Raw genomic sequence first — 12,236 nt, 5'->3', positions numbered from 1 at the left:
CAATTTGTTTGTTTGTTTGAGACAGGGTCTCTCACTGAACTCGTAGCTCCCTGATGCCCCAAGATGAGTTCCAGGAATAAGTCTGTCTCCGTCCTAGCCTGGTGCTGAGATCACAGATGTGTGCTGCGGTACCTGGCTTTTACAGAGCACTGGGGATCCAAGCTCAGGTTCTCACGCTCAGGTAAGCACTTTATCCACAAGGTCATCTTCCTAACCCTGAAGTGGGCCTGTCATGTCTCCACTCCACACATTCCTCCCCCATTTCCCAGTGACTTGGCACAAGTGGAGAGATGCCACAGGACGCTGTAACTTAGAGGTAGTGGGCCGATTCACCTACACGTGTGAGTAAACAAGCGTGTGAAGAGCCCGTGTGGCTCCCATGTCTGTCAGAGCCCACTGTGCGCCCAGGCTCAGTACTTGGTGTTGTCTCCTCTGCATCCCCCAGGCTTGGCACCCACTTCTAGGTTTCCCCTTGCTTGTCTCAAGCCCTCCAGTCAGACTTCACGTGTCTTTTAAAAACTATGCAAAGTACCGTTTCTTCCCTTTTTGTAGATGTTAGGAAATCCAGGTTCTGCAGCGGAGTCTAAATAGAAAGGCTTTGACTAAAGGGGCAGAAGAATCAGGTTACCAGCGAGTGTGCACTTCCTCCTCAGACCTCACAGCGGTTTCTGCCCCACAAACAGGAAACAAGGCAGAGCGGTTACATTTACCTGGCCCATGTCAATGGCTGGGTTTATGCTGTGACCAACATCCATCACGATGTCTGTTCTGATATTCTAGTAAAAAAAAAAATACATATTTTAATGCAGATAAGTCACAGAGAAGCTGAGAAACACATCCTGGTAGGTATGGGATAAAGCCTTTCTTTGGATCACATTATTTCGTGATAAAGAAGCAGCAGAGAAGGCCAGAGAGATGGCTGAGAGGGTAAGAGCACTGGCTGTTCTTCCAAAGGTCCTGAGTTCAATTCCCAGTAACCACGTGGTGGCTCACAACCATCTATAATGAGATCTGGTGCCCTCTTCTGGCCTGCAGGTGTATACCTGGGAAGAATAACACACACACACACACACACACATACATACTATATAATATATATATATATATATATATATATATATATATATATATATATATATAATTATATATATATAATTTTTAAAAAGAAGCAAAAAGATTTTATTATGTGACACAGTTTATTATCTAAAAACATTTTTTGGCTTTGTGTGATATGTAGCTAAGAATGACCTTTAGTGTCTGCTTCTCCTGCCTCCACCTCCCCACTGATTAGAGGTACGTCCCACCCTGCTGGCTTATATAGTGTTGAGAACTGAACCCAGGGCCTCAGGCATCACAGGCAAACACCCAATCACTGAGCTCCATCCCCACACCCTATTCTGAATTTCTTTCTTTTTTTTTTTTTTTAAGTTTTCTTTATTTTTTTTCTTATGTGGATTAGTGTTTGCCTATATGTCTGTACAAGCACTCCGTGTGTGTTTGGGGAGGCTAGAAGAGGTCATATCACTTGAAACTGGAGTTATAGATGGTTGTAGGCCACCCGAGGTCACTAGGAACCAAACCCAGGTCCTCTGCAAGAACAGCAAGCGCTCTTAACCACTGAGCCATCTCTCCAGCCCTCACACAAATACTCCTAACCAGATTAAGCACCATGTTTTCTTTGGAAAGAAAAGAATAAAGTATTCATTTGCCTTTGTTTGGCTTCAAGCTGGGTGATGCAAGAGACTAAATTTAATCTCCCACAACAAACAGTGAAACAGCAAAAGCCAATATCTTTGGCCTTCAAAGGCTCTGTTGCAAAAACTCTACAGCTGCTATCCAAGCCGATACAGAGTCCACCCCACTCTGAGTTATTTCCCAAAACGCGGAGTTACGAAGCATCAGCAAAAAAAAGCATTTAAACTGTTGTTCATGTGGGGGTGGGGAAAGAATCAATCTGCCTTCCTGACTTGCTTTCTGATACCCTAAAATGGCAGAGATGAGAAGGCCTTCCCTGGGGTTGCTAGTAACACTCCTGTCCTCCAACAAGCCAGTAGATTCTTTGGTGTGAGTGACGATGGTCTCTGAAGTGTAATGTTAGTGAGGGTTCTGCTTTCAAAGGCTGGGGTATATGGCTCCCTGTCACTGTATTCTGTAGGTCTGGGCTGTGTGGTGGTCTGTCTCCACAGGGACACTTAACAAACTCTTCCATTTGGTGTTCACAGCCTGTGCGTGCCCCTCCCACCAATCTCTGTCAAATCTGGTTATTGTGACACTGGGACACAGCACAGACAGTGGCATATCATTATGAAATGAGGTTAGAAAAGACTATGGCTCCTATCTTAGGTGTGCTCTCACATGTTTGTGTTTTCAACTTTCTCTGTGACCGGTACCTCTTGACGAAGCCAGCTGCTACATGCTCAGGATACTAAGTGGACAAACAGGTCGTTCAAGGAAAGGATATTGGCTAACAGCCATGCACAAACCACAGCCTCCCGCTAACAATGTGATACAGCTTACAGGAGGATTCTCTGGCCCTCACCTTGAGATGACTGTAGCCCCCCACCAAATGCCTGACCATAGCCTCAGGAGAAACCCGGAACTAGGGTTACCTAGACAGACCATGGGATCCAGATGCGTAGTCCTCAGAGGTTGTGAGAGCCAAGAAACCTTATTTTAAGTGGCTAATTTTGCGGGCTGTGGGACTCTGGCCAACTTGAGCATGGTGAGCATTGTTCTGGCAAACCCTGTGCTTCTCTCCCATTCCCCTCTGCCTTGCTAAAAACAGTTAGATTAAATTCCTAAAGCTAGCCACCAAGATCTAGCCAATTATTGGGCCATTTTCTCCTCCTGAGGTTGACTATCAAGGTCCAGCTGTCAAAATATTATAGTCCAACAATCAAAAGCCCCCTTTGGCTCACACGATTAATATACCACCACATCCTAGCACACCCTAACGCAGCCCTCCTCTTTTTTTCTTCTAAAAACAACACCTGCAAGGTCATTGGCTGCTGTCTTCTGCCTGAGTCAGAAAGTAGACACTAACTTTTCTTCCCTGCTTAATAAAGGATGTCTCTGTGAAGACAGGTGTTTGCGTGTGGTTTGTGCCTAATCTGGGGTCTGGGAGGACACCCCATTGTTTGGGGGCCTCCTTCAGTGGCAATTTATTATATAGCAGTAAATAGCTACCTAGATACATCTAATGTATAGGTGTAGGTTCAAACTCGGGTAAGTGTTTCCGGAAGGCAGTTTTCCCAACATGACAATGGCTGAGAAACAGGGAGGCCTTTGGGTAGTCTGTCATATACTCGCCTTTTGTCTGTGGGTGGTGCCTACCCTGAAAACCAGTATTGCACACCTCTTAAGATGGTTTGAATACACTACAAGACATATATTGAAAGTGCATACTGATACAAGACCTATATCTGTGGGGAGAAGGACAGGGAGCCATGTTGGTGCTGTGAGAAGAGAGGCTAAAAGGAAGATGAAGGAATAAAAACATCAATGTCTAGCGCTCTGAGGATGCTGAGTAAGAGGGCTTATATTTGCGGATGAGACAACTAAGCTAAGTAGACAGAGGAGGGACAGGACACTGGCTACTCCAGAGCCTTTCGCCCATGGGGGACATAGGGATAAAGCATCCCTGTCCTTTCCTATATCCTTATGCCTAATGCAGCCCGTCGTAACACACCACACTGTAATCAAGGGCGGCTCCTCACAAGAGACCTCTACCTCGGAGAACATCCCAGGCCACTCCATAGACTGGGAGCTAAACATGAGGTCACCAAGAAAGACTGCAGCTACCTCTTGGTGGCAGGAAGAGAGTTAGTTCTCTGTTGTGGTAAAGCTGGAAGCAGGAAACACAGTCTATTTAACCCCCCAGCAAGACACCTGCAAAGTTGACCATGGCGATGCCAGTCAAGGATACAAGGGCAGAAGCTAAAGAGCAGAGGTCAGGGATGGACAGAGGTGGATGGGGCCTTCCACCATCCTAACTGGGTGGGTAGCACATGAACATCTCCCCCCACCCCCTCCCCCCCGGTTGGGCTAGAGGGACATTCATATCACGTGGGGAGATTCCATTGGCTCCGCTTATGATACTCCCAGAGAACTAACCAATCTCATGGCAGTTACTCAGACGGCCTTTAGTCTCCACCACGGCCTTGTAGTGACCACTAGCCTAAGAAGTCCAGTGGCTTTTTCCCTTTGGGAACTGCCTCTTCTCTGAAGAGCCTCTCACTTTCCCTTAATTCCCACTGTTCTGTATTCGCTTTGTAGAGCTTCTACTTTGCATATTCCCACGAGAGTCCACGCCTTTAATTTCCACTAGTGTGACACAACAAACTCAGAACCACTGTCCCAGGCCTGTCTATAGTGACTATGGGTGTCTAGCAACCTAGGTCCCTTGCATCAAAAGTGTTAGTGGACCAAGACAGATTCAGTCATACCAAAACAAGTAAACAAACAAATAACACAACACAAGCCCGAACCGATACCAGGTTAACTTTTACTGTTCTTAACAAGGCCAAAGCATAAGAAAGAAAATCTAATGTTTCCAATAACTTTTTGTCTGAGGGAAAAGGTATTCAGAAAGTAGTCAGCATGAGAGAACTCAGCACCAGAGTGGGACAGCACTCAGCACAGAGTGGGACAGCTACTCCAGTGCCAGGCACGCTTGCAGTAACCAGTCCCTTGACCCAGTCCCGAGTTCCCCCAACGAGAATCAGTCGGACTTAGAATCCCGACAAACTAAATACTCCAATGAGAGGTCCAAGAAAGGTATATATAATTTCAAACTCATGAAAATTAAAAGATTAAAAATATGCTAAGAACATATTAAGTGAAAAATTATACATAGTAAAACCATCTAAGAAGATAGGCACAAAGGGTATTTGGAAATATCAAAAGCTGGAGCTTGCTTCCAGGCAGATTTTAGGGCACATTATCACTAAACTAAACTAGTTGCTTAGTCACATGACATTTGTGAAGGCTATTGCAATCCCATTTGATGTATCTGTGGTCATATATATGAATATATATGTATATATACATATATGAATATATGTGTATGTGTACATATATATATATTCATATAATGACCAATGAGTGTTTTCTTTACCACTAGAGGCCAAGTAGAGCAAGGAAGCTGAGTCCCCGATGCTGGTACGCATGTGCGTTCACGGGTGTGAATCTACAGCCCCCCTTAAAAGTATAAGATGACCCTTCATCTATGGAAGGAGAGGGCCTGGCTGGCCACTGCCTGGCCTGAGGTGGCCTTTGGTGTTTGCTAGCAGGCTATGCATGCTTATGGTGTCCTTTAAGAATATCACATGAGACACTCCTCATAAGAGGCCAGGATTGCCAGCTGGGACAACAGCCTACATGCATGCCTCTGCCAGGCTGTTTTGAAGTGGTTTCTTTCCTAGTTCCAGTTAAATGTGAAAAATGAAACACGTAAGGAGGAGGACAATTGTTTCCTGTGGAAGGTATTATACCACTAAGGCAATCGATGAGTTTGTTTTTTCTCCAGTAATACAGAGAAATCATCCTTTGGGTAAATACAGAGAGCTACCGCCACACACCCGACCTCCCTCCGGGAGGCAGCACGTGTGGGGTTTAAGCTCCTCAGCAAGTACAGTCAGAAGACTCTCCCAGGTGGGACTAACCTTATGGTCCCCAGTCAGGCAGTCTATTTCAACCTCTGAGCAGGCGGCTCCAAAGACAAAATATTCGAAGGGATGGCCTTCCCCCTTCTCCCAGTTCATGTCTGACTCATAACCCCTAAAAGAAACAGAAGTGTTGAGGAGCACTGTGAACTGACCAAGTCCCAGACAGTGATGTTCACACCAGCCTAAAGGGAGCTGTGCCAGTCAGAAGCACGCATGTGTACAGGGATACGCCACTACATAACACATGCTCAAAAATGTGCTCAATACATGCGGCTTGTTCACTTTTAACTGCCTGGTTAAAACATGCACTTAACCCTGACTGGCGAAGAAGGTTACTCCTGAGGTCAGCTTCTGACTTAAGGATTATCTCCTTAGAGGACATTGGGTTCTGTCATTCAGATTGGGGGATTCAACCTGCATCTTAAGCCAAACACTGTTTCCAAGGGGGTGTGTGTCTCCCCTCCCCCCATCTCTCCAGCGCTATGTAAGGGCTCAGGCTCACCACCAGGTTCTATGCTGGCTCCACCCCTCATGGCCCTATAAGGACACCAGGTGAATGTCAATGATAAAAGAAACCCAGACCAGCAGCTTGCTAGGTCCCCTCCCATGTCTCTCCTGGCTCCTCAGCCTGGAGGTGGCTATGGAAACACTTCCAGTGTCTTTTCCTGATAAGGCAGCGGGGTCCCAGGCAAAGTGAGAATATGAGCTTGGACCTGTCTCCAAATGGTTTCTTAGAATTGGGGTGGTGGGGCTCCACAGTTACAGTAAGATACCCCCCTTCCTCCTTCCCTCCCTCTCCTCCCTCTCTCCCTCCCTCCGTCTTTCCCTCCCTCCCCCCTCCCTGCCCCTTCCTCCCTCCCTCCCTCTCTCCCTCCCTGTCCCTCTCTCCCTCCCTCCCCCTTCCCTCCCTCTGGGAGGTGTCTATCTTATTTTTGGCTTATTTTTTCACCCATGACTCTTGTTTCTTAACTTGAGGGATAAATGACATTTTCATTTATCAAAAAGCCACCACTGTGGATTCCAAGTGCTACTTCCCAGAAGGACATATCATAAGCCGCCGTGTGATCTGAATCAGCTCTCAATTCAAGCTCACCCATGTGAACCATTTCTCCAGAAAAGGTCTTTCTAGGTACCCGGATTAACTAGCAGACAAATACTCCCTCTAAAACCAGGCTAACGAAAGCTAAAGAGTCATTTTAGGGGGACAGAGTTGCATCTGGAACTGAAATTCTTCCTCAAGCTCACACTGTCCTTTTCCAGGACTATGATTGAAGGGACATTTTTACCTGAAATATCCAACAGCTGAGAGGCTGATGCTCTGGTCAAAAGCAGCTTGGGCCTGGAAGAGGTGAGCAGAACAAGACATAACAAGGGCTCCCAAGGGAACCGCTCAGCGGTTTAGCATTATCTGTACCATGTGCTAAGTAAAGCAATAACGAGGAAGGCCCGAGATGACCCGTTCTCATCATCCAGTCTCTGTCTCCACAAGCATTTGCGGCTTGCTGTGTGGAGGGGCGGCATTTGCTCAATGCATACGGCTGTAATAAATGTCTGCCATGATATGTTAGGCTCATAAGCTGAACTTTAATGGCCACCCACGTCCTGCTTATGAAAAGACCCACTCAGTCATCCGGAACGACTCGGACTATTAACATGGCCAATTTCTGGAAACAATGGCTTGACGTTTAGCTTTATATTATGCACCCATTACAGTTTCAATTGAGGGGAGTGATTTTGCTAAAGTCGTACCAATTACATCAAACGCTCTCCTGGTTCTGCAAGTACGTATGGGTGCTTACAAAACAGAAAAACAAAGGTCAGCTCCACATTCTTAGCTCTAAGAGAAATGGTGAGAGGTGCAGCATACAGAAGACGTGGGTTTCATGGTAGTGCTTTGTAATGGATGGCAAAGGACGTGTGTCTGAATTACATATCACAGGGTACCACTTTCTCCAGACAGCCATTTTCAATCTTTCTGGGCTCAGGAAACACTAGGCAGGGAAAAAACAAGGATGCCAAGAACAGACTGTAAAGTTTCATATTACATAATTATTAATTACATAATGAGCCTTTATGAAATAGCTGGAGCTTTTGGGTGAGATGCGAGTGGCGGAACAAGCCAGCAGCATTCTAATCATGCATGCTCACACTGAGCAAGCTCAGCCCTGGAATCTTCCCAAGCAGAATCATTGTCAAGCGCCCGCTCTGAGGTTGCACAACTAAAAATCTAGAGCAGTCGGCATGGCAGCTTTGCCAGGGTTGTAAGAATGTATGGCCCATAGCATCTAACACCTAATAATCTGCCACTTTGGAAAGTTAGCTGACAATAGAATGTGTGCCTTCTCCTCCAACCTTATGGCAAGTGTATCCGGGAGCAGGTGGATATCTCCAGTCTACTGGCTGTTTGTGATCTATATAGATCCTACCCCATGGCTTGGTTTCTTATTTGAGTTTTATAAATTATTTCATTTTATTTCCATGTGTATGCTGTTTTGCCTGTGGATACGTCCGTGCACTATGGCGTGTGCAGTGCCTGCAGAGGATGGAGAAAGGGCTAGGGACTGGAGTTAGAGACAGTTGTGAGCAGCTGTGTAGGTGCTGAGAATTGAACCTGGACCCTTTGAAAGAGCAACAAGTCTTCTCCAGCTCTCAGCCATCTCGCCACCCTCTGATTCCTCGGCTCTAAAGGAGTGTCTACGTGAATGTCACAAAATGGCCCCAGCACTGTTTTTCTACTTTAGGAACAGTAAGTCCAAAAGAAAAGAACACACAACTGTTATTGAAAAAGCACCTAGGTTTCACAGGAAGAAGCGTTATTAGGCATAGGTTACGGCAGGAGCAGTAGTGTGGACACCTTCCTTCTTTGCAGTGCAAACCTTCCTGGGCACTTCTCCCACTGTACATGGATTGCCACGTGCCATGCACGTGGGGACTTTGCCACATGCAACAATGGTGTCTCTGATTTGCCCTTTCCATAAGCATAATTTGCACACGTTTCTCTCCCTCCTTCTATACCTTGTTAGTTTCCATGATAAAACACAGAGAACCAACGAGTCTTACCCAATCCTTCCAAGTTCCATGCGGGTTGTTGCTAATGATGGGTTCAAGGCGTTTTAGAAGAGTCTGGCAAGCATCCTGTAAGCGATTTTAAATTAAAGTTTTTAATAATTCCAATAGACCATCAATGTCAGAACAGCATGGGACATCATCCCACAGAGTCATCTCGGGAAGTACATGGGTGCAAGGAGACACAGGGTGTCGATACAGTAGAGGATGAAATGAAAGGCTTCATGCAGCGACGTGTGTGCCTGTCCGACAGGTGCTAGTATGAAAGCCTTACACACTACCCTAGGTTAAGACTTAGCAGAAGGACCATTGCAAACCACTAACCACCGGTTGCAAAACATTAGTTTTCTGGGCACCTCTGTTCAGGTTTTAAGAAGCCAGAGTGAAAGGCGATGGAGAGAGGACATCACCCAAAGGTGATGGCAAGAGGTAGGAGCTGACTGAACACAGAAGGGGGAAGATATTGGGGTTTGGGGATGGAATGGAAAGAACTTGCTGACCAGTGGAGCAGGAGGCACAACCGCTGATTGTTATGTCACATGTTGGGTCTGTGTGCCTGCCCTACCCTGGATAGAGGAGATGGTAAGAGACAAACAACTTTTCTCTTCTGATCGCTAGCTGTGGATTTGACCCTCAAGAGTTAATGAATGACAACACTGCAGCAGGTTTTACCTTAACTGCCAACCCATTGAGATCAGCCACCACAGATCCTCCAGAGGCATTTGTGTTGGGGACAGTTTCTGTGCTTGTCCCACGCAGGTGGACACTAGACATCGGCATCCTTAATTCACGGCTGACCACCTAGAGTTTTAAAGGTAGTTTATTTTCAAACACTTTGGTCAGTTGCAGTGCATGCCTGGATGGCACAGTGTCTGTGTGTGTGTGTGTGTGTGTGTGTGTGTGTGTGTGTGTGTGTGTGTGTGTGTGTGCAACCCTTATATGCACGCCAGGGATGACGGAACAGAGCCATGAATTTCTTTGGGTACAAAAACCCCTCTTTTCTAAAATCCTGGTTGCTAGTCTGGACTCCAAGTTTTAAACACATTTTCTTTTTCTTTGAGTTTTTCTCATGTGAAACATCAGGAAAAGGCGGCAAGGCTCCAAGCTAGAGCAGGGGAAAAGCTTCATCAAGTCTCTGCATTAAAGAGATCAATGTTGAGCCAGGCGTGGTGGCGCATGCCTTTAATGCCAGCACTCGGGAGGCAGAGGCAGGTGGATCTCTGTGAGTTTGAGGCCAGCCTGGTCTACAAAGAGAGTTCCAGGACAGCCAAGGGTACACAGAGAAACCCTGTATTGAAAAGCCAAAAAAAAAAAAAAAAAAAAAAAAGAAATCAATGCTATTCTCCTCACCGCACTTTGCAAAATTCTAGCAAAGTGGACATCACTTTACCAGGAGCTGCCTGCCTTCTCTGCACAGTTCTGGACGTGCTGCAGGAACAGAGCGCCTCTTGAGAAGGGCATTGCCCTCACGAACAGGTGCCTCACTGGAGGAGAGAGTGGTGCTTGGGTGGAGGACCAATATAGGACTCAAAGGTTTCTTGAGTCTATATTTTTCGTGTCAGGGAAAATCATTTTAGTCGATTTGAAATTCATCTCTCTCTCTCTGGCTAGTAGCACGCTTGATAGAGTTTGTGCACATCCTGCCCAAGGGCACAGGCATCCTGGACTCTTCCGCTATGGATGGCTCCCAGAGAAGCATCTAGATAGTGCACAGATTCTCAACATACGGTCTTTGGCCCAAGAAAGAAAACACTGAACTCTCACTGAAAAGTAGAACTAGACAGTTCTCAACTACTAGCAGAATGAAACCCAAAACCCAAACAAATCCTATACACCCCAAGTCTCTATAATTAAAATAAACAAACAAACAAACTAAATGACATCACTTGAGTTGCTTTCATTCAGCTGAAAAATTGTCTAATTTTTTCAACTATTCATCAAATTTAGTGTTAGTTAAGGGTGAAATGCTACAGATACTTATGGAAAATAATTTAGTAATGTGTCAAGTAATTCCAAATACTCATTCTCATGATCCAGGAATTCCATTCAGTAACAATCACTGGGAGGGTCATGGGTTTATTTTGAGAAATATTCATTGACTAATTCAATAGCTGGGGTAGAGTTAATTACAAATACACGTCCCTTCCCCATACAGCCATTAAACATGATTGTTAAGAATGTCCTTTTTGCCTGTCTGCTTTATCTTTGAGACAGGATGTCACTATGTGACCAAGTTTGACCTGAGCTTGATCCTCCTGCCTCAGTAGTAGAATCGCTAATAAACACTGGCAAGAGATATCAAGTCTGATTTATGTTATTGATTGTCCACAGCCCTTAATATAAAAAGGGCAAGAAACATTGTCACCCATCAGAATTTACGCATCTTTTCACCGCCCAGTAAAGACTCAGAAAAGAACAATCCTGTTGTCAGTCTATCCAAATGGGAGCCGAAAACAAACACAGATCTTCTTCAGCTCTTTTGGCACATGCTTTTCTGGTGTTCAGTAATAAAGCCGACTTGTTTACCCAGTTTCTGCTAATAGCTTAATGCCTAAGCTGTCAAACTGACAGCCTCCTACCCATTTATTTTGGGACAGAGAAATGTACTCATGGACTTCTGTCACAAACACATCTGTGAGGACACACACAACGGGAGCCAGGGCTTGTACTCTTACCTGAATCATTTTAGTGTGGACACCCTGGCCCATCTCAATCCCACCGTGAGTGACCAGCACAGAGCCATCAAGATAAACGTGAACCAGAGCAGCTGCCTGGGGAGGGGATGAAAAGAGATGACTCACAAGAGGTGCTCTGACTCGTGTTGGAACATGTTGCTGCAACTGAAACACTTTCTGTCCAGGCTCTGCTAGTGTGTGTGTGTGTGTGTGTGTGTGTGTGTGTATGTTTGTGTATCATATATATATATGTATATATGATATATCATATATTACGCGCACGCGCACACACATACACACACACACACACACACACACACACACACACACACACACACACACACACACACAAACAGACACACACATCCCAGTCATAGGGCAATGGCAGGGCAAGTGCTGCATAGCAATCACCCCACCATCTTTGGTGGTTTTGTGTCTTTTGTAGGACTGTGACCCTAAGGGGCTGCTCCCTAATTAGGGTTTGTAAGAATACAGGTATCTACAAGGATTGTCCCCCCACAACAAGGGAGGAACAACATTTTAGGTTTCTTTACTTAGGGGAGGGCTCTCTCCATTTTAAAATGCAAATGTATGCATACATAGGTTGAGGGGACTGGGCAGCGGGGGAGGGGGACAGCTGGGCACACACATATTTCCATAGCTGAATGTATATTATAGAGACCCCAAAATGCAACTCCAAACAAAGTGCACTGAGACATAATCACTATTTGGCTGCAAAGTGACCTCAGATTACCCTAGAACAGTGGCTCTCAACCTTCCTAATGCTGTGACCCTTTAATATGGTTCTGCATGTTGTGGTTGCCTGCAA

At 45.6% G+C, this 12,236-nt stretch overlaps 1 protein-coding gene across 1 annotated transcript in view; it reads right to left on the bottom strand.

Annotated features, from left to right (window-relative positions):
- The window catches only part of Aox1 (aldehyde oxidase 1), a 70,349-nt gene that overhangs the window by 2,794 nt on the left and 55,319 nt on the right, over positions 1-12,236 (bottom strand). Inside the window, exons 27-32 of the mRNA XM_051153853.1 lie at positions 11,408-11,503; positions 9,405-9,533; positions 8,727-8,801; positions 6,953-7,005; positions 5,664-5,778; positions 711-776 (exon numbers count right to left, since the gene is read on the bottom strand). Of these exons, the coding sequence (XP_051009810.1) occupies positions 711-776; positions 5,664-5,778; positions 6,953-7,005; positions 8,727-8,801; positions 9,405-9,533; positions 11,408-11,503 (534 nt within the window). The remainder of the gene's footprint in view (positions 1-710; positions 777-5,663; positions 5,779-6,952; positions 7,006-8,726; positions 8,802-9,404; positions 9,534-11,407; positions 11,504-12,236) is intronic.

Source organism: Acomys russatus, chromosome 12, assembly GCF_903995435.1.
Source record: "Acomys russatus chromosome 12, mAcoRus1.1, whole genome shotgun sequence".
NCBI lineage: Eukaryota > Metazoa > Chordata > Mammalia > Rodentia > Muridae > Acomys > Acomys russatus.
This window is presented reverse-complemented; position numbering and strand designations above follow the sequence as displayed.